The sequence below is a fragment of the Phalaenopsis equestris genome, unplaced genomic scaffold (genome assembly GCF_001263595.1).
Source record: "Phalaenopsis equestris unplaced genomic scaffold, ASM126359v1 Scaffold000840, whole genome shotgun sequence".
In the NCBI taxonomy this organism is placed as follows: Eukaryota; Viridiplantae; Streptophyta; class Magnoliopsida; order Asparagales; family Orchidaceae; genus Phalaenopsis; species Phalaenopsis equestris.
The window spans coordinates 2105236-2133041 of NW_018165280.1; the positions used below are offsets into that span (position 1 = coordinate 2105236).

Genomic DNA, 27806 nt, shown 5'->3' on the forward strand with positions numbered 1-27806 from the left:
GTATACCAGATTTTTGCTGAGAAGGTCAGAGACAACAAACAACTAAAATCTAAATGGGCAATAATGCAAGAAACAAGGGTAGAGTATTTTAGAGGAAAGGATTTCCCGGTTTTCTTGAGAGATCATCTGGAGGTTAAAGAACTATTAGGACAAGAAAAAGATTTAGATGCAGAGGAAATCATCAATGCTTTACTTGGAAAGAACCTTATAGTAAGATGTGATCGTTTAGTTAAAACTTTAAGGCCCGGAAAGAAGAAGTTGTCCTCATGGCCTGTGCATCTGCTAATACATAATGTAAGTTTATTTTGATTTTAATGTACTAAATATGCTTGAACTTAAGCTATTTTTTCTATTATTTGAAACATGGTTTTTCATCATATTTACTTTTGTTTTAAATTTACACCATCTTTTTCAAGTTTTTATTAGCCAATTACATAGGGGCAGAAGTTGACACATGCTTTCGTGCTCGTTTCTGAATTATTCTTTGAGTGCACACTGGAACTTGTGGTAAATTTTGAAGAATATTTGCCTTCTGTGGCATGAAATGAGTTGTTAAGATCAAATTTTGGAGGTTGGGGATATGCCTCGGGACCAAAATCAGCGAGCAAATGACGGCGGAGCAGAAATAGATAGGTTAAAATCAAACGAGGGCTGCTCTTACAAAAAATAAAGAAAAACAAGCAAGATAGAATGGTGATCTACTATTCGAGAGGTAGATCGGCTCGCCTACAACCCTAGATGTCGCCAGGAACACCACAAGAAGAAGAAAGAACACAACAACCCAAAAAATGTGCATAAAAAGACAAATCCTAGGTTAATCCCTTTAATAGAATCCTCTCACACTAATTCAAAACTTTTCTTCCAACTTTCTCTCCAAACTCTTCTAATTTCATCTCATTGAGTATGTGATTAAGGCCCTTGTGTACACCTCTTGCTCTCTGCCTTCTTCAACCTCGACAAGTTGCTACTCCCTGCGTTCTTTAGCCGCGATAGATTGTCGTTCGACCTTTTCTCGCGACCCAGACCAGCCAGACAAGCTGGTTGGGGGGCATTTGATTGGTCCAGGATGGACCAGTCTTGTTACGGGCATGAGTGCAACAATCCTCCCCTCCCAAAAGAAGTACATTGTCCTCATGATGGAAGGATGAAAATTGCTTGTGGATCACCTTAAAAGTCTCTCATGTTCATAGCTTGACAGTCCTTTCCACTTGACCAATACCTCTTTTGCTCTCCCTATTTCTTGGCTCTCTTCTTTGATCTGTAGCGGCTCCAGAATCTTCTCCGATTCCTCTGTCAGTGTTGGCGGTAGTGTAGACAAGGTGTATGTTTTCCAATTGTACGTCTCAAATGTGACACATGGAAAACTTGGTGTAGTGCAAATGATTTTGGTAATTTAAAACGATAAGCCACAGCCCCGATGCGAGGCATCACTCATATGGTCCAAAGTATCGCGGTAAAAGTTTCTCGCTTCTCCTGGCCCACGGCTTCTATCAGTACGGTCTCAGCTTCAAGTAGACCATATATTTTGGTTCAAACTGCACTACTCTCATGTGTTCATACGCTTTCCTCTTCATGATTTGTTGAACTCTCAATAAATGCCCTTTTAGCTCTGCCAATATTCTCTTCCTCGCCAAATATTGATCGATGTTGGATACCGGTGTAGCATGCCTATAATGTATCAAATGAGGTAAATCCCGTCCATGAATTTTGAAAGGGGTGGTCTGTGTTGCAATGTGATACGAAATATTATACCAATATTTGGATACAATTCACTTGGTCTATTGTTTCAACGTATCAGATACAAAAAAACGCAGGTCTGTCTCCACACTCCCGTTGACCACCTCCGTGCAAATGAACCACCTCTCGTTAAACACTGCCGCGACTGATACAACAGTGTAGGGATGTCGTAAAGAAATGAAATGTGCATATACTTAGGTGATCCATGACCGACATGATCGCTGTGACTCTTCTGACCATGGCAACCCCAATATAAAATTCATTGTCACTTCTTCTCCAACCTTCCCAAAAAATGTGGCTATATTAAACCTGTTGGTGTCGTAGTCAAGTTATTGTGGTGCTGACTTACATTGCATTTTGTCACCATATACTCGACGTCTTTGTGTATTCCCACCCAATAAAACTTTGCTACCAATTGACTGCAGGTCTTCTGCACCCTTGAGTGTCCCCCGATCGCACTGCCATGAAACTATTGTAATAATCTCGGAATTACTCCGACTTGAGTAGCACAAATTGCCCCTGGTGGAGTAGCTGCTGTCATCTCAATGCATATTCCGGATGACTGTTTGATTCTGTAGTGTCTCTGCCCTTGTCCTCAACTCCTCATCCCCTTTGCTCTCCTACCTCTCAAAGCTTCCCAATCTAGGACCAAGGGTACTGCTAGGTCCGTCAATTGGGATTCCTACAGCTTTCTCGATAGTGCGTCAGCTGTCTTGTTCTCTAATCTGGGCTGATATTGAATCTCAAAATCATACCCTAGTAGCCTGGATAGCCATCTCTGATGCTCCTCAGTCACCATCCATTGCTCTAGGAGGTACTTTAAATTCCTCTGATCTCTCCAGACAAAAAAGTGTCGTCCAAATAGGTAGGGCCGCCACTTCTGAATGACCAAGACAATTGTCATCAATTCCCATTCATATACTGATTATAGCCTTGCCATGGCCGTCAGAAACTGGCTAAAGTAGACAATCGATTGTTGATCTTGCATGAGCACTGCTCACAATCCGTTCTCTGATGCATCCGTCTTCACCACAAATGGTTTACTGAAATCTAGAAATGCTAATACTGGTACATTACTCATGGTCCTCTTCAGATGTTCACATGCTTGTGTGTTGTTTCCCCCCTTTTGAAATTGTTTTTCTTCAACTGCTCCGTCAGTGACCATGCTATTATGTCATATCTTCTCACGAACTTTCAGTAGTAGCCGATGAAACCCAGGAATCCTCTTAACTCCTTGGTAAGAGTCAATCAACCATAGTCTCGATCTTGGACTAATCTACTGCTTCCTCTGTTCTAGTCACCACATGCCCTAGGTACTCCACCTGCAACTGTGCAAAAGGACTTTTTTTCAAGTTGGCATACAATTGGCGTTTTCTGAAGGTCTTTAAGACTGTTCTTAGGTGACCCACATGATTTTCCTCTGTATGGCTGTAGACCAGAATATATCAAAGAAAAATAGGACAAATTTCTTGAGGTAAGGTTGAAAAATCTTATTCATGAGGGACTGAATTGTCGTCAGGGCCTTGGTGAGTCCAAACGACATCACTAAGTACACATAATGCCCCGCCCTTCATGTGTCCTGAACGCTGTCTTGCTCAAATCCACTGGAGTCATCCTGATCTGGTGGTAGGTATCCCGACTTAAGATCATTTTTTGAGAAAATGACTGCCTCTTAAATCTCATCCAGTAACTCATCAATCACAGGAATAGAAAACTTGTCCCATATCGTTGCTTTGTTCAATGCTTGGTAGTCCACAGAGAATCTATAACTATCATTTTTTTTCACTAACAGGACTGGACTGAAAGAAGGGCTCACATAGGCCTGGTGATCCCGACCTCGAGCATCTCTCGAATCAGCTTATCTATCTCATCTTTCTGAATATGAGGGTACCTGTATAGTCTGACGTTGACGAGGGAAATGCCATCCTTAAAGGTAATAGTGTGCTCGTGCTCCCTTGGGGTAGGTAACCTACTCGGCTGTTGTAAGACATCTGTAAACTGCTGTAAGAGCTGCTGGACTCCTTTAGGAAACTCTACTAACTATGAATCTTGAATTGTAACTCCAAGTTTCATAACCTTGCTCTTCGAATCGACTTGACCATAGTTTTGAGTGACACCATAGTTTTGCATAAACTGACACTGTCCTACCTTTCACCGGGAACTCCATCGTCAGGGATCTTCAATCCACCTTCGTCTCCCCAACCTTTCGCAACAACTTCATCCTTAAAATTACATTTATACTGCCCAAATCTAAGGGAAGGTAGTCCTCCACTACTTATAGGCCGTGGAGTTTCAGAATAAATCCCTTGCAAATTCCTCGATTTTTCTCCACCTTCCCTGTCCCCATCATCACACCAAAGCTCCCTTTAGTCACCAGCTTCAACCCTTGCTTCTCCACGACCTAATTTGAGATGAAGTTATATGTGACCCCACTATTTACCGACACCACAATTGGCTATTCCCCAATCCACCCCCTTACCTTCATGATGTGATTTGGGGTAATCCCACCACCGAATTGAGGGACACCCCCGCCACATCTAAATGCAGATGCTTCTCCTCCACCGCATACTCGTATGATTCCTCACTCTTTTTATCCTCTTCCTACACTAAAAGAATCTAAAGGGCGTGCTCTTACAATGGTGTCTTGGGGCGTATTTCTCATCACAACGATAACGTAATTCTTTTGATCTTTTATCCTGCATTTCTACATCTATGAGACACTTGAAATTACCCCAAGTACGGGCCTGGGCCCTGACATTTTTCTCCTTCGATGTTTCTTTCAGAAATGACACAGTCTGGGTCCTTAATGTTGTGGCTGTCAAGGTGCTTTTGTAGAATCCTCCGGTATTGCTGTCTTTGCTGTTCCTTTTCAACTGTTCCTTATCCTCCATCATTTGGGCGTGCTCCATGATTTCCCTCAATTCCTACGGTTTCAAGGGACAGATGACAACTTGTATGTTGGGCTTTGGGACTTTCAAGAAGTTTCCTTCTAGTTCTGCTATAGAAATTACTCTCAGTCTTCTTGACAAGAGCTCGAACTTCTCCCAATATTCTGTAACCGTCACCTCATGAGTCAGAGTATAGAATTGCTCGTGTAGGTCTCCTCCCCGAATGACTTGTAAACGTTTCAACAAGCAATCCATAAACTTCTCCTACGAGTGCATCATATACCTTGTCTCCATCCACTGAAACCACGTTAAAGCCTTTCCCTCCAAGCATAATGTCGATGCCATGAGCTTCTCTTCCTCAGTTAACCCATTGATTGCAAAGTATCACTCCACCCTATGCATCCACCTATGTGCATCCTACTCTTCGAAGTTGGCATCTTCAGCTTTCTGAATCTTGCATCTCCACCTTGCCTTCTCTTCCTCCAGTTTTTCCTCCCATATATCTAGTGTAGAACTCTCTCCTCCGGTCATAGGCATGCCCAATTCTCGATTCCCTTCTTCCTCTATCGTACTCTTCCATACCCCTTACCCCATCCCTTCTCCAATCTTCGGCCCATCCCACTCCATCGGAAGTCTCCACTTTCCCTCCTTGCAGAGTCCTAGGGCAATGCTCATGTTGGTAGACTATGTCTTCCTCCTTGTCTTCTCGTTCGATCTCCTTTTTTGATCTGGACAAGGATTCCTTGATCAACCTTTTGTTAGGGTTTGTGACTGGAGTGCTTGGCACAACGTTATATTGCATCTCTGTGTTTTTCATCATCTCCCGCATTTCCCTATGCTCTCGAGTCCATCCTCTGTTTGACTTTCAATGGAAGAAAATCTCTCCTCCATGATGGCGAATCTCTCTTCTATTTTCGATCTAATTTGCCCTACCTCTCCTTTTAATACGTCCACTTTCTTTGCTGCCTTCTCACCAAGATGTAAGCTCTGATACCATTTTGATAAGCCTCAAGACCAAAATCAAAGAGGAAATGATGGTGGAACAGAAATAGATAGGTGTAAAAATCAAACGAGGGTTGCTCTTATGAAAAATAAAGGAAAACAAGCAAGATATAAGGGTGATCTACTATTCGAGAGGCAGATCAGTTCTCCTACAACCCTAGACGTTGCTAGGAACACCACAAGAAGAAGAATGAACACAAAAGCACAAAAATTATGCATAAAAAAGATAAATCCTAGGTTCTCCCTTTAATAAAATCCTCCCACAGCAATTCAAAACTTTCCTATGGACTTTCCCTCCAACCTTGGCTTCTTTAACCGCGGTAGATTGTTGCCCGTCCTTTTCTTGCGATGCTGACCGGCAAGCCAGGTCTATTCCCGGGTATTTGACCGGTCCAGGATGTGCCGGTCTTGTTACACTAGGCATGTTACGGGCATGGGCGTAACAGGTTTTTCCGAAGTATCTGTTTTGGTGTTCTGCATGTTACATTTTTTTCAAATGATTCCTGGTTTGACTTCGTGCCTTTGATAAAAGAACTGTCCTAATGTGTAGGGCTTAATTTACTTCCGTATTAAGTTATATATTTTTAATGTGTCCTATTGATATTTGAGAAATTTTCATTTACCACCCGTCATATATTTTTCATTGTATTACATACATTCATGAATGCTTTTCTTAGGTATTGGATGTTTATTTCATATCATCCTATGTTCTATTTTGAAGGATATTGGATATATAATGCCATTTTTTAACGAGTTATCTTGTCCAATGAAACAATTGCTATTCTTTATTACAAGTCTGTATCTTATGGAGATCTCATGTTTATATATTTGGAAATGCTGAAGGAATAAATAATCTCAGCAACTTTGGTTTGAGTTATGTGATTTGGTATTTTTGTTATAGGTTCTTTCGTAGACTTGCCTTTTCGAGTTATTCTGTTTCAGTAACTCAAAATCTGATAGGAACGCAAGTTTTTATTACTAAAAAACATCATGGTTTCAATCAAGACTCAAAGCACGAAAATAAATGCAACACAACGTGACTCTCCGTCTATGGTGAAGTGGGACAGCTGGTGGATGGCGGTGATTGGAGATGGGGCAGGTGGGGTAAAGTTGGAAGAGGGAAGATGACTTGTGGTTATAACATGAAGGAAAATGGCTGTGGTTGGTGTAGCAGGAAGGAGGCGCAGGTGCGTGCGTCTGGGGTCTTGTGATAGCAGCAGACAAGGGGTTTGGGAGTGACAGCAGGGAACAGGGAAGGGAGTTGGTGTGGCGTTGATCTAGGTAAACCTGCGACCGGAAGGTGGATCGGGCGGTGGGACGCATGTAGCTGGCTGGTCCGGCTTCCGGTGGTATTTCTTGCATCATGTATTTATGAGGCGTGGTGGACTTCAGAATTTAGTGTTTTGATGTATTAATGCAAACGTTAGTTCACATGTTACTTCTCAGGATATATCCAAATGTTGGTTTACTTTTTTGTGATAAATTAAGTTATATATGCCCTAGCGTTGCTCTCAGGATATTTTCAAATATTGCAAAATTTCAATTGACTTCACTGATCACACAAATAGCTGCTGCTGTTCACGGTCAAGCGTAGAACTGATCTTGTGCTTGGCTAATATATCATTAATATCTCTGCTTTTCAGCTGTGTTTAATTGCTGTAACAACTTTGCCTTTGTAATTTGGTTGCGGGACCATTCTGCTAATGCTTGTTTACAAAAATTGTGCAATTGAAATTGGACCCAGGAGGGATTCCGGAGAAGTTTCAATTAGTTTATAAATAGAAAGGCTATGATTGGTAGAGATATTGACTTTTTGGCTTAAGTTCAAGGTCCTTCTAGTTTCAATCTATGTGTTCAAATTAAATGTGTGATTCAATCGTGTGGCACTGGCACAAGTGTGGCCATCGAATTCGGGGAAGTCATCTCCTTATATTGTTGTGAGGTCTTTATTATTTATATTTTGGTATTTTTCTTCCTAATTTTATTTTTTTTAACATAAATTTATTTCGCTTGTTTAATGCCTTTGATTTTGATTGAAAAGTGGCGCATCGAAAATTTAAGTTATGGAAATTAATTTTAATTTATGCATTCATTCTATGTATTTTCATTTTTTTTGTTGACTTTTCATCAGGAGTTGGTTTTTGTCTCAATTATTGCATCTTTACATTTTAAAAAGTAAGTTGATTAATTGATGGTTTGTAGTATATGAATATTTTATTTGTTTGCATGACATCATATTAAGCATCATATTAATTGCATTAGGATACTCTTAACTTTAAATCACATTGCATCATATCCAAGCCTAATGCTACCTTTTTCTACTGCAGGAGCAAGTTTTCTCCAAAGAGGATGGTTTTTTTGCCTGGACGTTCATAAGAAGAAGAGCTCTATGGCAGACAATTCTTTCATTTCTTTGGCCACTGGTGGCTCTAGCAATGTGCTTGTTCCCCGTGTACCCATACCAAGTCAAGATTGTTGTTCTGTACTCGTGTGCTGGAGCTCTGCTTTTTATTGTAGTACTGCTTTTAAGTAAGTTTTGAAAACTATAGCTTCTTGCAAGTTTTTCATATCTTTTTGTTAGAATTTGAAACATAATTATTTTATTAGATACTACTCAAAAGAAGAAATTTAAGATAAGGCCTTATATTATGGAATATTGATGCGTTAGGAAATAGACAACAAATAATATCCATTATTCATGTTTTTCTTACTAATCGTTCACAAGTGTTTAGTGTTGATCTTTAAATATTCGTATTCTCTATTATTTCTCTTTGCTTTGTGATGGCATGTTGAGTGTGCAATATGATTTTTACCAATTGTCACTTCTATCATCAAAATTTTTGTAGGAACTTCTTGACTATTTATGGGAAACAAGGAAAGGTTCTATATTTAATGGTTGTAGCACACATTTAGTATTTACCTTTTTACTTGTTTTGTCATAGTAAAATGCTACGACAAAGCAAGTTCAATTCGGTTGGGTAAAAAAGTTGAACCACATATCCTTAAATTTGCTTTGAGAATTCTTGAACAAGGTTTTGAGTTTGAAAGGGTGAAACCAACCAATCAATTTCATAATAAAAAGTATTATGAAATGTTATTAATGATTATTTATGTTCAAGGGAATGAAACTGATTATCATCAATCATGATAGGAAATCAATTGATTGTCTTTCTATTCTTAATGATGTAAAATCATTCTCCATCATTGGTACTACCACTAAATAGAGTGGTACTAATTATCTTTTGTGTTTAAGGGTTTTTTATCCTTTCTGAATAAACATTTTTGTCTTCTTCGACTAATGATGATAAATTCTTTAAATCGCAAGCTTTGAGATGATATCCTCACTTGGTTACTAAATAATTTTTAGCCATCTATTAGCTTGATTGTCATGTTCTAAAACATTGCTAGAAAGATGCAGAATTTTTTATTCATCTTATTTTTAAAAAGATAATATTTCTCATTTTTACATTTTTTAGGCCATAAACTTTTAATCTTCAACAAATATTGATTTGATCATTGGGCAAAAGTAAACTGAGAAGTTTTTTGTTGTCAAATTCCTCTATGGAATTCATCTGTCGTCCCAATAAATACAAATCTTAGATGATGATTGATTCCTTCATTATTGAAGTTACACATGCTCTTACTTGGTTTCTTCGGGTCACTTAGCTTTTAAATTTATCTATTGATTCTAACCTGTCTACCCTTGCAACGTGGCATCATGGTGGTCGATGGTGGTCATGACCATAGGGAAATGCATTTTCTCTTGCTTTGATTGCTACCACTCCGCTCATCCTACATGGTGTTGACCTTATTTTGAGGTCATTACTCTTTTCCTTAGGATCCTAGGATCTAACTCTAGGGGTTCCTAATGACTATCTTAGAAAACTAGTATTGGAATCCATCCCCTTTAGAAATTCCAGCCACTTCATATTTCTTTTGTGATGTCTCACATTGATGATCTCAAAACCATCATCCTATGGTCGAGTGATAAAGGACTATCATGTGGAGGCTCAAGGAGATGTTCCCAATAGGATCTCAAGCTTTAGGAAAACCTCTTCAAGACTTTATTATCACACACACACACAAAATACACAAAATTCACAAAATTCACTAAGTTGCACAAGATCAGACTAAAATTGAACTTAAAAGATGGGTGAAAATACGAACTTCTCCGGACGATCTCCGACGCAAAATGGACTGCCCCAACGCGTCTGGGCACCAATTTTAGCATGAATAGACACCCATATTGCCATAATTCCGCATACAAGCAAACTACACGCAAATCGATGAATTTATAAAAAACAACTTCCAACGGTGAAACAGACCATGCCAGCGCATCCGGAACGCCCAAATTACCTAAAAAGGGCATTCAATTTTCTACAATCTGACGCACAAATAAAATGTACAAATCAAATTTTAATTTTTAAAACATTAAATACTTATATATTTATATCATTATTTATAATCTTAATTATAATCCTAAACCCTATTTTATCTATTCCCGCACACTTAATCCTTCTTTCGACCCCGCGGCTTAGTCGAACGCTTGGCTCGTCTGCTCTAGCTCCCGTGGACGATCCACGCGACAATCTCTTCCCCCTCTCTCGACTCTTCCTCTTCTTCGCGAGGCCGCTCGACCTTTTGGCTCTCTAATCGCAAGGGCCGAGCTGGCCGACCCTTCTTCTTCTCGAGGTTTTATCGTCTTCTTTACTGTGGCGATTCTTTCCTTGTCATTTGATTCGACTACCAGTGAAGCTGGTAGATGACTGTTCCTCTCTCTTCTCTGACTATAAAAAATCTTCTTAGTGTATTGTTTTGGGTTGTAGAAAATTTTCTGAGAGAATGAGAGGCTGAGGTTCTTGCTGTTCGAGGCTTTTATGAGGAGAGGCACTGTCGAAATTCCTTCTTGACTAGATTATTGTGTGCTGTGAATTTGAAGTATACGTTGGTTGCTGTTTCTAGAAGCTTTTAGGAAAAGAGGCTCTGTTGAAGTTATCTTTCGGTTGGGACCTTGTGTGCTAGGCGTTTGGAAGCTTGATCTCATTTTTCTGTAATTTTCTTTTAAGAAATCTCAAACAAGGTACTTATTCCTTCTCTTCTTTGTTCTGTTGCCCTGCTCGACACATGTTGGAAATGATAAAATAGGGAATGCATGCATGAGACTTTGTTTTGCCTTAATTGATATTTCAGATGGCATCTGAAAATACTTCTTTTCTCTTCTAAAGCATGTGGAAATAAAGTTGAGCCTTTTTTTTAGAGTTAAAAATGGATACTTGCTAGAATCATTAAAATGAAACATGATATAGATATTTTTCTTTTTTTCTGCTAAAAAATGTGTGACGGATAGAATTTTGGAATATTTTTGTGCTTGCCATGAGATGATAGTTGCCTATTTGAAATATATATTAAATGAAATGACGGTTTGGGTCTTGATTCTAAGGCTCTCTATTATTGTTAGCTTTATTCAATTAAATGTTGGAATTCATTAAATGTTGGAATTCAAAATGTTGGAATTCATTTCAAAGCTGGATGACATGTTGGCTCTAAAGATTCATGCATACTTATATGTTTCCTGTTATTTGTTCCTATTTGAAATATATGCTGACACAATACTTTGAAATATGAGGCTCCAAGGGAAAATATTTTTAGCTGTTTTGACCCATCTGTTAGGGTATGGTTTTAGCTCTTTGGAGTTGGATCCTTGCTGGAAATCGTTTTATCGTTTTTTTGCCCTTATGCTGGGCTCAGTTTGCCCATGTGATGAGTTCGGTTTTGACTCTTTTAGGATGAACACATGCTGGAAATGTTACTCTGTTTCGGTTTTGGCTTCATGATAGCTGGAAATTGTATTTCATTTTGACCCATTTAGTGGGTTCGGTTTTGGCCTCTTCTGATTTGGATTTAGCTGAGAGTTTCATACTATTTTTGACCCATTTGGTAGGCTTGGTTTGGTCTGAGAATTGGGCCCGGTTTTGCATAAGATTGGCTTGATATATTCCTTTTGCTGAGCTCTATTTATCCATTATAATTCTTTTTGTTGCCTTTTATGCTGGACTTGGTTTGCCCTCTTGTGTTGGGCTCGGTTTTACCCCTGTGCTGGACTTGGTTTGTCCCTTGTGTTGAGCTTGGTTTGACTCTTTGGTGAGCTAGGTCTGGTATGTTTTGGCTGAAATCCTTTACTGTTTTAGCCCTTTGCTGGGCTCGGTTTGACCCCTTTGCTGGGCTCGGTTTGGTTGGAGGTTCTTCTTTAACGTTCCTCCCAAGATTTTTATTGGTAATCAAGTTTGTCATCCCAAAATTCATGATTTCAACATTTACTTCTATGAGGGGATGTTTGATACAAGCATGTCTCATGTGATGAAAAGTATGACTGTAAACGAGCCAAGCTTAAGCGAGCTTAGGCTTGGCTCGTGTTCGGCTCGTTCGAAATAACTCGTGTTCCGTGTTCACTCGTGTTCAAAATTGGCTCATGAACAGTGTGTTCGTGTTCGACTCGATTTAAATATTCGTGTTTGTGTTCGGCTCGAAATTGACTCGTTAAAATTAAATTTAAAAAAATAGATATAAAGTGTAAGATTCGAACCTAGACCAAATATATACAAACTTTATAGTCAACCAAATTATTTAAAAATATTGCTCATCAATTATATATATATATATATTATTTCGAGCTAAAACGAGCCGAACAAAGAACTGTTTGTGTTTGACTCGTTTATAATTCGAGCTTTAAAAATTTGTTCGTGCTCGACTCGTTTACTTAATGAACGACCCGAATACGAGCTACTTAACGAGTCGAACACGAGCTGTTCGCGAACAACGAGTTTTTTTGATAGCCCTAATGAAAAGGGTTTTAGTCCTAATGATCTATAAGAATTTGTCCAAGCACTCTCTTATGTATATCAAAGGCTATGTAATGGCAATACCTTTGGTGGCTTTCTTTCACTGTTCCTGATCGTGAGTCTTGATGTGGTGGCTTTCCTTTTGCCGTGAAGCCTATTTAGTGGTTTTAGTCTGCTGCCTTTAACTGTGAACATCCTAGTTGTTTCATTTTGTCCTGTTTGGATGTTCTTTGCTGGGTTTGGGGCTTGTTGTTCCCCTCTGCCCTTGGCCGTGAGCCTTACTGTTGTAGTTTGTGTTGTGGTTGGTTTGGACTTAACTTTTTTTTTTTTCTCATTTCTCCTGGCCATGAGCTCTCTCTTGTGATTCTTTTATGTTGAAACAGTTGGTTCAAACTTAAATAATGATGATATTTTTTTTGCTGCCCCTACTCTTAGGCCTGTTTTGTGGTGACTTTTCTCTTTTCTTGGCCTTACCCGTGAGCTTAAAGGGTAGAGGCCTTCCTCTTGCTGCCCCTACTCGTGGGCCTGTTCTGTGGTGTCTTTTCTCTTTTCTTGGTCTTACCAATGAGCTTAAAGGGTAGAGGCCTTCCTCTTGCTGCCCTTTACCCGTGAGCCTTACTGTGGAGGTTCCTTGGTCTGTGACATAGTTGGTTTGGGTTTGGCTTTCTTCTACTGCCCCTGCCCGTGAGCTTTGTCCTATTTACTGTCTTAAATTGTGAGTTTATGTTGAAGCTTGGTTGTGCATTTCACGATTTCTACTTGTGGGTTTGCTGTGAGGCTTGGCTGCTCTCTTTCCTAGCCTTGCCCGTGAGTCCCTGCTCTCTTTCCTGGCCTTACTCGTGAGTCCTTGCTCTCCTTCCTGCTGTTACCCGTGAGCATGTGGAGAATTATTTAGGTCCATTTTGTCCCGGTAGTAGGCACATCCATATTTTCTAAATTGATGTTACATTTATGTAATTGTGCAAAGCTTCTAAAAAGGGGTGGAATTGAATGGATTGGATACTGGTATGGTTTTGAGGATTTAGAAAGTGGCTCCTATGGATTATTATCCGGATTATTCTCTTTATTTTGGGATTTGAAAGCTTATAAAATTGCCATTTGGAAAAGTGTTTGGAGATTTAACATTAAAGCTTGGAGAACATAAATACTATATTCGGGTTCAGGCATGGGTGTGTGAGTGCATATAAGTGATGGAGCCATGGGTACAATATTAAGTTAATTTTGGGCCCATTTCAATCTATTTGAAACAAAAATTTGGAGAGGATACCCTTCTTGGGTTGATCCAATTATAAAAAAATTGAGAAGAATGATATCCTCTGGATTGATTCAAGGATCTTGAGCTCTCTTTTTCAGATCTTTTTGTCACAATTTTGAGGGTTGCTTCACCCTTTATCCTTTCGGTCTTTTAGGTGGATTAATTATTCTTTTCTCTCATTCCCATTTTTATTCTTTTTTTTTCTTGCTTATTGGTTTGTCGCAGTTTTGAGGGTTGGTTCACCCTTTATCCTTTCGATCTTTTGGGTGGATCAATTCCACCTCTCTCATCCCCGTTTTTATTTTTTTTCCTTGCTTCTTGGTTCGGTTTTCAGTACTTATGTCTGACACATAAGCACTCATATATAACATTTTGCTATATATGAAACCATCAAGCAAGGTCGCAAGTATGTCAGTTTTATTTTGAGGCTTAGGGTGATGATGACAAAGACACATCGGTGGCAGAGCAGAATGATATCTCATCCTACAACATCAGGACTTAATCCTGAACTGTAGGATGAAAGTATATGAAAGTATCATTCACCGACACAAGAATAGCGGGGGACCCGTACATTCTTAGGTTGTTGGCGGTTCTACGTCCAATGATGTGATCGACTCGTGAACAACTATTTTTTTTTTCAAAATTGATAAAACAAGTTGATAAGAACAAATACAATATTTTTACTACAAAATTGATACAATTTTTCATTTGTATGCTTGAAATATATGTGCATGCTAAAATCTAAATTTTAAATGTGTTACAACTTGATACAATTTTCCATTTGTATGCTTGAAATATATGTGCATGCCAAAATTTAAATTTTAAATGTGTTACAAATTGGTTGTCCATTTGTTGATTACCGATACCGGGCTAAGGAGTACATTCCTAAGTTAGGTTAAGTATGACACCTTTCTAGTTGAGTAGCAGACTTTATACATCCGGGTGACCGATAGTAGCATTCGACGTCCCTCGAGTACAAATATATTATTTGAGTCTAGTCCTGACTCGAGTGCTTGCAGTCCCCTCTTTTCGGATTTTTCGTAAGCTTTATTGAATTTTGGAGAAAGCACTCGTGGTCTCTTTTCTCTTGGGATTTTTCCATAACTTTGATGGTTTTATTTGAATTGCTACTCGTCGAGTTTCCCGGGTCTTCTATTCTGGGTTATTTGTCGATTTTCTAGAGTTTTCTAGTCAATGTCTTTCTTTTGTTTATACAGTGAATACTAGTTCGCTTAAAGGAGCAGCAGACCTCCCAAATATGCAGGTTGATTTACAACATTTTATTTCACAACATGTTATACTGTTCTCCTAACATGTTATATTGTTCTCTCAGCGCGCTATACTGTTTTCTTTCTTTACTCTATATTACGCTTTCTTTTCCTTCTATATTGCATGCTTAATTGTTTTGTCATACACTATATATTAGTGAAGGAAAACCTAGTGATTACATATACCTATAAGATTGACATCAAACCTGAAGTTGCTACAATGAAGAACTTGGATCAAACATCACGGGCAGCATGACAAGGACATACGGAGGAACCACTTCAAGATGGATTTGCAACATCAAAACAAGTTCATATCACTAATTACTTTCCTTATTTTAAATAGCAACCCATAAGATTTCGAGAAGGTTTGCCTAGCGCAGCATAAACCTTCACATATCACTTTTAGGCCTTAGCACAATCCTGTTGTGCAATTATAAGTCCTAACACTTTAGGATCTCGAGGTTACTGTACGATACAATGTAAATCCTCCTATCTTTTTAGGTTGTTTGCACGATCAGATATCGTGCCAATATAAGTCCTAAATTCTAATTAAATTACAAGATTAAATATTAAAGAACATCATTTCAAATACATAAAGCCAAACAATAGGATAGTTGGGAAGTCACCGGGGTTTCCCCTGGATATGTGATATCCCCTATTCTTCATTCCTTTGGATTCCTTCAAATAACTGTTTCTATTTTGAGTCACTCTCATTTGATTTTCATGTCCAATTTTGGAAACATAAACTTTAAAATCTTGAAGGCAAAACCACTGATCTTAATCGAGAGTTACCTTGAATGATCCCGGTCATTTGAGATGTAATTAACTATAGGGACTTGTCTCTATAGGGAACTTAGAACCCATGTAAAATAAACCCAATCTAATTCTTATATTAGGTAGGGGAACTTGTTGGCTTCATATAAAATATTTCACAGACCATACGGATGTCACAAATTCTTTAGTTTAGGTGATTGGGTCAACTACAAGTGATATGTTTATTCTTCGGGATAAGTATATTATTTGTGGTATCACACTCAGTCATCCAAACTATTCAAAATGTGAGACTCGGTGATGTGAGACTCGTTTGGTCTCATCTATTTTAAAATTAAAATGTTACTTTCAAAGATCATATTTACATCAAAACTATTTTCATATCTTATAAAAAAATTCTCTCATTTTTTTTCAAAAACCATAAAGTTTAAAATAACGGCCGACAAATGTACTTGGTAGTTTGGATATCCTTTTACTAATCAGAATGCCTCCAAGCCTTCTATGGCTATCGTTGATGTATCCAACCAATTCTTATGGATCTATCATTTTGTCTTAAGGAGCTCATTCAATATTTTTAGATATTTGTTTGCCACTCTTGATGTTTTTCTTGTTTTGTTTTGTAGCTGATGCCTCTAGTACATCCTAGATTCTAGACTCTACTACCTATGCATGTATGGGAAGTAATCATCACTTATTTTCCTCTTTTGATATGTTATTAATAGTATCCCTGACTTGTGCTACAAAATTGCTTTGTCTTTCTTTAAGGTAATATTCGAGCGAAGGATTTTTCTCAACCAGGTGGTATAAATAGGCTATTTTAAAAATATCATCTCACCGATTTTATAATCTTGAAGCATAAAGTTTTGGAGAGGCAATTTAAATATTTTTTGCGAAAATTATGTTTATGCAAACAAAAATATATGAGATATAACATCATCTTATATCTCTTTTAGATGATAATATTCTATATTTTCAAATTTTCTATAAATTTACTCTTCATTAATACATTTACTAAAACGCACAAGTGCTTTGTAGTATTTAATCCTTCTCATTGTCTTTTAGGATCTCAATATGAGGAAATTGATTAGTAGAGGTGTTGAAGATGGCAAAATCTATTACTTGCACCTCAGGTATATTTTTCCTTCACATGAACCATCATTCCATACTAGTGGCATTATGATTTGATTCCATCCTCAGACTTCAGGAATTTATTCCCGCATCTTCCATCTCTAAGTTTAAATATAATGATTGTGAGCTTCATCAACAACATTAGGCATATTTATTATCTTCTACATCGAGTCATGGTGATGAAGAGTGGAATAGAGAGACAATTGGGACTATCATGATGGTTTGGTTGAGGAAGAGGGGGGGAGAGGAATAATAAACAGAGATAATGATAACTAAAAGATCTCACTATTGAACTTCAAAAATATGAAAATCCCGCAAAGTTATGCTCTATGCCGGCAAACAATCAACCTTTAATGTTTCATTAATTGTAAGTTCTATGTTTATAGTATAGTGATATATATTGACTTATAAGGGACTTATTTTGAATTAAACTCCTACTATTCTCTAGTCATCTATATATTTTTAGGAGGTTGATTCTTCCATTTGAGTGGGAATTTGTGGGGGGAGTTTGCAGATGCTGGAGATTCATCTGAAATGATATTATCAATTTCTAGGATGTTTTGAATGGTGAGAGTTATTTTGTAATTCCTGAGACTTCATAATTCCTTGATATGGTAAACTTTCTTCTACATCAAAAAATTTACTAATGAGCATGTAAGAAGACAAATTTCAAATTTCTTATTTACGTTGAACGTTTCGCAGGCCATTGCATGCAACATCGATGTTGCATAGCATTTAAGACAAATATGAAGTAAAATATAGCCTCCCTTAATTTATTCTTGTGATGAACCACCCTTTTGATTTGCAAATTTAATATATTTAGGGAGATTTACATGCATACAACACATCTCTTTATGTATTTTTGTGCATAACTGTTAAAACTTTAATATTTACATGCATACCAAAATCTTTAACATCACATAAAAAATACTAATATTACTATATTTTTAAAAGTAAAATATTCTCTGTATGCTTAGGTTTTGAGGTGATTATATAAATATCAAACTTTGAGTGTTAGGTATGTAAATATATAAGATTGTGCATGTAAATCTCCTATATATTTACCATTGCTCAGCTCAATTTGTTGTCTAAGATTTGTGTTGACCATGACAGTCATGTGCAAATATAAATGCAATATCAAAAAAGTATGAGATGAAGATCAACTAGATCAATAGGTTTTTGGTGGTTATACCCATATACAATTTAAAATGATATTTCTTTTATACTTTTTGAGAGAATAAATTCAATTTAAATTCTTTGTATAATGTTGTTTCTCTAATTCTTTTTGATTGGATAATTGCATGAAATTCTTGATCATAAGTAGAAATATTTTTGATTGATTTCATTTACATTTTTACTAAAGAAAGTAATGAATGGTTTTTTTTTGGTTCATGATTTCTGTTATCAATAAACTCGATCTACCAAAAATAATTCCAAAATTAAAGTCAATTTGTTGACTAAGATTTCCATAGACCATGAAAGTCATATGCAAATATAAATGCAATTTTAAAAAAAGTATGAGATGGAAGAACAACTAGATCAATAGGCTTTTCGTGGTTATACCCATATAAAATTTAAAATGATATTTCCTTTTTTACTTTTTGAGACAATAAATTCTGTTTAAATTCTTCATATAAGGTTGTTTCTCTAATTCTTTTTGATTGGATATTGGCATAAAATTCCTGATTATAAGTAGAAATATATTTGATTAATTTCATTTACATTTTACTAAAAAAAGTAATGAATGGCTTTTTTTTGGTTCATGATTCCTGTTATCAATAAACCCGATCTACCACTCGATCTACCAAAAATAATTCCAAAATTAAACTCAATTTGTTGTCTAAGATTTGCATATATCATGAAAGTCATATGCAAATATAAATGCAATTTTACAAAAAGTATGAGATGGAAGATAACTAAGATCAATAGGCTTTTTGTGGTTATACCCATATAAAATTTAAAATGATATTTCATTTTTCACTTTTTGAGACAATAAATTCAATTTAAAATTTTCATATAAGGTTGTTTCTCTAATGTTTTATGATTGGATAATGGCATAAAATTTTTGATCATGAGTAGAAATACTTTTGATAAATTTTATTTTCATTTTACTAAAGAAAGTAATGAAAGGCTTCTTTTGATTCAAGATTCCTCTTATTAATATACACAATTTATCAAAATTAATTCCAAATATTAAAAGAAAATAGGTAGCCTTGAAGTTGGTGAAGATTTGATAAATCAATTATAGAATGTAGCCAACTCATAAAAACTCTAATTATTTAAGAATTATATTACCATTGTTTAATAAGTTATTGTTTTGATTTTGTGAGGATCATGTTGAAGTTAACTATTCAAGATTATATATCCTGAAAAGATGATTTATTTTTGCAAGAAAAGCACTTCTAATGGTTGATATATAATTTTATAGTTTTTAAAGTAGACAACTATCATAAATCATCTTATAAATGGATATGAAACTCTGCATTTGAGCCTCATAGAAGTGGAAAATTTGACAAGTTCAAAAGATATAATTAACTATTTATATAATTCATAAAAAAATTTAAGTACAGTTTTTATATTTATCGTCTTATCTAATTCTTATTTGGTATTAACAATTCTTAAATTGATTTTTGATAATAATTTGATGTAGAAATTATGTCCAACATGTCATCCAACCTCGGGATGTGAATTCCATATGTAATTATAGCTTTTTTAGTTGTACTAATATCAACACATTCTCCTAGAACCATCTTTCTTTGTTATTTTTATTCACAGATAACATATATGCTCATTCTTTCCTTAGAAAGATCCTTCTTGAGAATATCATCAACTTGTTTTTTCAAAACCCATAAAAATCATCCCAAATGAAATTTTAGTTTTTTTTGTAAAATTAACTCGTTGATTGTCATCCAGAATTAAAGATGTTAGCAATTAAAGAATTCATCAATTTAGGCCAACCAGTCCAAAATTAGGGTTTTTATTTTTACGTTATTACGTAAATCATCATAAAATTAACTATTAGTTAATGTCTTTGCACAAATAATTTTTATTTTTATGTGCTATTTCATGATTATTGTTTAACTCAGTGGCGACAATTAGTGTAGGGTATGTCTAATTTATAACTTTAATTGATGCATTGAATGACTTAGTTTTTCCTACGTATATTGTAGACCTTGAAAATATCTTCAGCCTTACTTGCCTTTATTACTAAGTTTCCAACTGTAGTTAACAATTCTTCTACAATTTTATCGGTCTTTAAATTGATGTGGTGATATAACATTTGGATACAAAAAACTGTTATCATACCATATATGCAATGCAAGTGACACTAAAGATTTTCAACACCAAAATGTAATCCAAACAATTATGGTTTTCTTGTTTTGAAGATTAGTGCTGTGTGAGGCTTGATATAATGACGAATGCAATGTATATGTAGAAATTTTTGGGTATGTAAGCATTATTAAATAACAAATGCCAATAAGCATAGTTAAACATGCGTATACTATTGAATTAAAATGATTAGCAAGACAAGATAACAAATTTCTAATGAATTTATGCTGTAATTCTATAGGTTTGCAATACTTTTGAAATGCTCTTTCATTGTAATAGGATCTCTTGAGCGTATGTAAATATTTTCAAGCTAGGTAAATGACGGCTTTATGTGTTGTCCGTTTACTTAGAGGTCAGATAAATTTTCATAGGAATGCCAAGCAATATGCATTATTCTTTGATCTTTTTGCAAAGATAAACCGCAACTTAGAGAAATTTAAAATCAACCCACTTTGGAGACTATGGGATTGTTTGGTTGGTTGAAAAAGTACTGCAGTGTAAAATGAATATAATGCAACATTAAGTATTGTATATGGACTACTTTTGTGTATTTTGATTCATTGTGAAATAAACAAACGATTTCAAATATTTTTTATTTGGTTTAACGTAAAATGAAAATAATATAAAAATTAATGCATGGTAGATAGTAGAGGTGTCTAAAATTGACTCGACACGCCAACTTGACCGAACTCGACTTGAGGTTGACCCATATAAATTTTGGGGCAAGTTTGGGTTAAAAATCTTAATTCGTTTAATTTTTTCATTTGGGAGTTGAATCATCAACCCAAAAAATGACCAGTCAACACTAAATTAACTTGAAATCAACCCACCAACCTAGATCTGAACTTATATTGATTCAGCTTTGCCCCAAACAGTTGTACATCATGTTAAACTGATTATATGAGTTGGGCTAGGGTTGGTGGTTTGTATTCCGGTTAGAATTTTTGACCCGTTTAATATTCGGGTTGGGTTCAGCTCAAATTATTTCAGGTTGGGCCAATTTCAGGTCAGGTTAGATCAGAACTCGAGCCGCGAACACGACTTGACACCCCTAGCTGGCAGTGGAAGACGAAGCTAGGCTATGATGGCGTGTGGCGACAGTCGGGAGAAGTGGCTGGCGATTGCGGGTGATAGTGGGCAACAACAAGCTGCATTGGGACTGTCAATTGTGGTGGCTATCGGCAACGCATGACGGCGAGGGGCAGTACACGATGGCGGACGGAGACCGGTGGGCGACGGGGCGGCTTGCGGTATTTTACATTCAGCTTTGTTTTTAGAATTCGACCAAATTGGCCTAATTCTAAAATTAGAAAAAAAATGAACCAAGGTGTGAATTGGAAATAAAATGTTAATTTTATATTGAATTTGAATTTCATCTAAGCAAATAGCTGAATTTCTAGTATCCGTGCATTACGAATGGAATGCACTCTTAATGATACTGACCAAACAAACCCTATATCATTGTTATTTGGAAGAGGTTGTTCGTAGTTGATTTAGTCCTTATTCATGTTTCAATTTTCTTTGATCTTGTATTTTGGATTTGGTTGTTGTCTTTACAAGCACCTTTCAAGCCTTAGGTTGGATATCATTATGATTTGATCGTATTGGGAGGATCTCTTAAGTGGAGAAGAGGATGATATATTGTGTTCTTGGTAGAGTAGGTGGGGTGGTGAGGAGTGGCTAGGCTGAAGATATCTATAGGTTGGTCAAGGTTGATGAAAGCGAGTATCATGGACAAAAGGAGACACGGAGGGTGGTGTATAGGTGGGATTTGTGCATGTGGAAAATTGATGGCTAAGAGGTTAGGGTTTATTGTGATGGTGAATAGAAGAGAGAGCTGACCAGGGTTATTGTGTTGGGATTTGGTAGAGAGAGAGAGAGAGAGAGAGAGAGAGGGGAATAACAAACCAACATCATGATAATCAAAAGGTTTCACCAAAGAGCTTCAAAGCAGGGAAGAGTCCACCAAGCTCTCCACTATAATTGCAAACAAGCAACCCTCAATATTTTATTCAATTGTAATTTTTTTTTATTACATGAGAGTGGCATTTTCGACCTATGACAGAGATATCATGAAGTAAACCTAAGGTGGGGTGGTTGTCATAATGTATGTAACTACACTTTTTATTAAACACTTTGTATGATTGTAGTGGTTGATGATATGCTATTTGTAAGTAGATTGAAACCGATCTTTGACATATTTTAAAATTCATTCACCAAAGGGAAGGGCCAAGCCTTGTAAGGATAGTGACACTTGATTTTCTCGCACATGTAGAAATCCATCAAGGAGAACCAAACCAATCCATTAGTCTATCTTGCTTAAACTTTTGTGCATGATTTAGTGATGATTATAATGATGGTGCTCATACTTGATGCAGTGCTGAGATATATGATTTAGTTATTTTTTATGCATATGCTAAGGATGTGTTGCATCACCTAACAGCCTTTTAAGTTAATCCATTCTAATATTTGGTGTTGAAATTTTGGCCTTTGTCCCACATGATTTTATTTCTTTTATTGATAATCACTCTTATATAATATGAATATCTTTACTCATATGCATGTTTAATGTTTTTGCATGTATTTTAAACTTCTTTAAAAAATAAAGTTTATTTTTCGACTATGATTTAGACTATTCATATGATAATGCTTTTAGAGTTTATGCAATCTTAATTTGGCTCACTCTATGTTGATAATAGGATTATTCATCATACTTCATGTCATTATTCATCTCATAGAATGTGGTTATTAAATGGAAGCATCATTATGAACTTGACATAATCCAAACCGAATGTTCCCTGTCAATTTTGGGCTGAGGCTCTATTGATTGCATGCTATCTTATTAATAGGATTCCATTACTATAATGTCACCCATTCTTCATTGTGTATTCTTGGTAATTTTTTCTTTTGCACTTGGGGCCATGGGAAGCTCTAGCTATTTGTATTCTTGCTTAGAAACTACTTCATGTACTATAATTTTTTCCTCTTATGAAAAAGTTCAATAATAGCTTTCTTATAGTAGCTATCATGCCTTAGTAGATCTGATTGTCTAAACATGCTTTGCACCACATAAATTTCTATAAAGTAGCAAGTTGTAGCGAAACAAAATTGTTGACCTACTTGAAACAAAAGCCACGAGAAGTTTTACAAACATACCTTAAAAGTTTTTAGCTATCTTTGTTTTGTACATTCCTTTTGTATTGGTGACAAACTCTCTTTCTTATTGGGCTTTTTAGGGCTTTGCTGGGGTAATCTTTTTCCCAACAAGGTTATAATTGTTATGACCTTACCATCATACATGCTTTACTTTAGTAGCTGTTACCTTTCATGAATCCTCCCGTTAGTTTTTTTTTTTTTTCATCCTCCATACTCATTTTCTCCGCCCTACTTGTCTTAGAGTATCTTTACCCATTTCTCCAACTCTAAATGTGTTCACATGAGGAGCTTATCTAACATTTCTCCAACTCTACATGTGTTACACTTGACCGATTTTTTTGGTTTACACCATCAAGTTTCATCCTAAAGGCTCTGTTGATAGACATAATATTTGCCTAATTGTCAGAACTTTTACTAAGTCTATGAGTTTACTTCAACGCATTCCCTCTAGTTGTCAGGGTCAACTTCATTTGGATTCTTTAATATGTCATCATTAAGGCTGGTCTTTATGTCCAAACGATATGAACATGCTTTCCTTTATGGTGGTCCCTTTGAAGTTGTTTATATGGAGTAATCACATTAGTCAAGAAGCGGCTAGAATGTGCAATCTCAACGAGACAATATACGGATTTGTGCACCCCTCAAATATGATTCAATAGGTTTTGCAAAGTTCTTGTTGAGTTTTACCTTGCCATCGCTTTTTTTTAGGCAGAATTCAGCTTGTCATTTTATTTTGGCTATTTTTGTTGATGATATCATCCTTACTAAGGGTAACCAGAATAAGGTTACTAATATAAAATGCTCTATAAACATATTTTTTAACTAATGATCTTGGTCATCACAAACTGGTATATAAATAAGGAGTCCACTCTCTCAATGAAATAATGCCCAGTGTCTTTCTTGAGGAAACTGGTTTTTGCATTGCAAACCTGTTAACACTCAAATGCTATAAGTAAAGAGGAAATGTTCGTGGACATCTCTCATTAGCAATTTTTAAAAAATTGATCTTACTATCACTAGACGGTTGCAAATAAGATTAATATATTTGAAGATGTTTCTTGTTATCAACAATTGGTTGGAAAATTGATTCCATTCCATCTCCTTTGTTGCATGGGTTGTCAGTCATTGCATGCAAACTTCTAAACATGAACATTGATAAGTTTTTTGGTGTATCATCGGATATATCAAGTAGCCACCAATAAGAAAACTGTTATACATTAATAATGGGCTCTTAATGTGGGTGTTTTCTCTGGTTTTAAAATTTGATGGGCCCATTACTAATAAAAAATTTAGATGCATTCATTAAATATTTATGGAAGGTGATCACATGGAAGAGCAAGGAACAAATACTGATAGGTAGATCAAATTCATAATATAGATCTATTTCATGCTCTAAGTGGGGTGTGGGCTTAGATCCTCTGGGAGAATCTAATTTTTCAGTCACACAACCCATGATTTTAAATCATGACAATCATGCTTTTATCCACAATGCACTAGTAATCCCGTGTTTTATGGAAGAAGAACTTGTATTGAGATTGATTTTCATTGTATTTGGGATGAAATTCTGTCAAAGAGTTTTTGCTCCAATATTTTCAGTTTAGAATAATTAACAAATATAGTTATTAGGACTTTGGGTTCATTTCAAACCATCAAGCTACGTAAAAATTGTTTTTAAATTGATATATATGCTCGAGCTTAAGAGAAAGTATTGGATACTGCTATACTGGAAATGCAATAGGAATATATTGCTTAGTTTGTTTTCTTTTTTCCTTTTTTATTAATTTATATCCTTATAATTGGGAATACTTTTCCGCTTATTTCACGTATTTTGTATTCATCCTATAGACTTGTATATAGGCGCTCTTATCTGAGTTAAATTTGATAACAAACAAGACATTTCCCTCTATATTTATGCCAGATATAATATATGTAGGATTAAAGATATACGCTAAGATGAACCCACGGTACGAATTATGAAGGACGAGGTCAGCAGTTAGTATATATCACATGAAAAAAAAGTGTTCTCTGAGAAAATGGAGCCATAGATTTGGGTTTGTGCACTGAAGGCATAGTAAAGCTGGTTCTCTTTCCCATTTTGAAAATTGTTCCATTTGATGCAGAAGAAATATACTTTAATGACCATATCCGATTCCTAAAAGAATCAACGGAGACTACGGATTTATAAATTTAGTTCAGATGATTGGAACATGATTGATGATGCATGAAAATAGAAAAGCTTTGGGTTAGGATATTTTGATCTAAATTTGGTTAGGATGAATTCCATAATAAGCCATTATATACTTTTTGGGATGATTGTAATATAAATTTTGATTGATTAGTCCTGTATCGAACTTATCTGAAAGCAAATTCAATTACCATAAAATTGCAGTTGACTAAATTTTGGTCTTGATATTTTGACCCAAATTTTTAGTTGAGAAAAATCTGACTCATAATTGCCTGGTATGAAAATGATAAAAAAATTTCAATGTTATTTATTGTAGCTAGAAAGAGTATGGTCCATGTACTGTCCTAATTTGTCATTTGATTGTTCATAAAAATGTCTAATATGTGCATAATCCTATGGCCAGGTGACTTTTTTCATTTCACATTTCTTCTTTAACAACATATGTGAGGTGAAATACATGCATTTACTAAGTTTTTAAAGAAGCAAATGACCACTGCTTTGATTTTTTACCGTGATATTGTTAATCAGCATCTTTTTGACGTAGTAATATCATTCCAGGAAAATTTAACTGTACTTTTACTTTTTAAAAGGCTGTTTGGCTTACTTTACAGGAAGATTCACATACATACCACTCAATTCCTAAGCATTTATATTTCTGATAACTAAACTTCAGGTTTTACTCGTATGTCACCTTACCTATGCATTAAAAGTTGTATTTAACCTTTTAAGAGTTAAAATAATAGTGCTTTTGATGCGATATGAAAACTTTTGGTGGTATAAATATAGAAAGTAAAGTTTAGGTGTTAAATATGTAAATATATAGGAATTGGATGATATGATGCCCCTATTTTATATGGATTACAATGCATGAGATGTGAATGAAATGAATTATGAAGTAAATTTATTTTACTTTCCCGCTTAACATTCGAATCATAAGAAGTTATTGGACAATTTAGAACTTATATTATTGGTTGAAAGTGGCCGCAAAATTTATATCTTGTTCATGATTATGCAGTACGAGCTGCAATATTTGGGACACTTTACATAATTACCGGGAATCGTATCTGGTTCTTTCCGAATATCAATGCGGAGGAAACAACGTTCAGAGAGCTGGTCCGATTCTGGCCCAAAAAAGAGGAAGGCGAACCAATTAAGTGGACATCAAGGCTCTTCTATGCCATCATCTCTGTGCTGATCATACTTCTTCTCAGGCACCATGCTCCGGATGAAGCTGCCAGAGCTAGGTTAGTCATTATTTTTTTTAATGATTTTCTAATTATCATCTCGTAAGTTGAGCTTTTCTTACTATGCTTTGAGGGAAAAAAAAAAGAAAACTTGTTTATTGATACGCTGATTATTATTTTTTAATCCATGTAAGCCGCAATATTATTGGATTTAGTTCGAGATGAGTAAAATATAAATCTTGATTGATTCCACATATATTGCATTCATCTCAAGATAAATCTAATGATTTTGAAACTAATACTTATTGAAATTTAGTTAGGCTATTTGCTGTGAACCTAATCATCAAAACCACATAAATCAGACAAAGTAAAGAAAATGTAGTATAACTTACAACTTCAAGCTTTTGCCCAAAACTCCAAAAATCCATGGAGGAAGAACACAGATATGAGATACCAGTGGAGGAGAAGGGATGATCCAAAGTTCATTTAATTTTTGCATCCCCTAATTCTTCTAAAAAGGTGTTCATACAATTACAATACCTGCAAGAATCTATTTCAACACCTATTAATTATCTAATATTCAGTAATATTAACCTGTAAATTACTCATTACATTTACTCCCTAACCCCAGCTTTTTAGCTTACTGATTGCTTGCTGTTAATTCTAAAGGTATCAATCAAAAGTTTCAAATATAATTGATGAGATGCTGGAGTGGTCTCCCAAATTAGCACTGTCGGGAATGTTGGAGAAGCAGCCGCAGCCTGAGTTCAATGCATCTGAGAGTGCCTCGGCTGAGGAAGCAGCAAATCACCACCAGAACACAAAGACAGTTAACTCTGATGGAGTTGAGAACCAAGATGTTGATGTTGATGATGATGGTAATGTCACATAAATTTGATGATATTACTGATAATTTTAAATGGATGAACAGTATTTACATGAATTATTTTAAAGCTCTTTAGTTCTATTCTCTATTGCTTCATCTCTTTTATAAGTTGCATGTTTTCGTTACATGTATCGTGAAAGTTGTTTTGAATGCTAGGATATGCAGAACTCAAATATA

At 35.7% G+C, this 27806-nt stretch overlaps 1 protein-coding gene across 1 annotated transcript; it reads left to right on the forward strand.

Moving 5' to 3' along the window:
• On the forward strand, positions 1-27766 carry LOC110031642 (the record flags this gene model as incomplete). The annotated part of the gene is given in 4 exon segments (XM_020734959.1): positions 1-294; positions 7955-8156; positions 26575-26803; positions 27413-27766. Coding segments are annotated over 4 exon segments (948 nt in total), but the record flags the coding sequence as incomplete, so codon positions are not given.
• Positions 27767-27806: the final 40 nt, after the last annotated feature.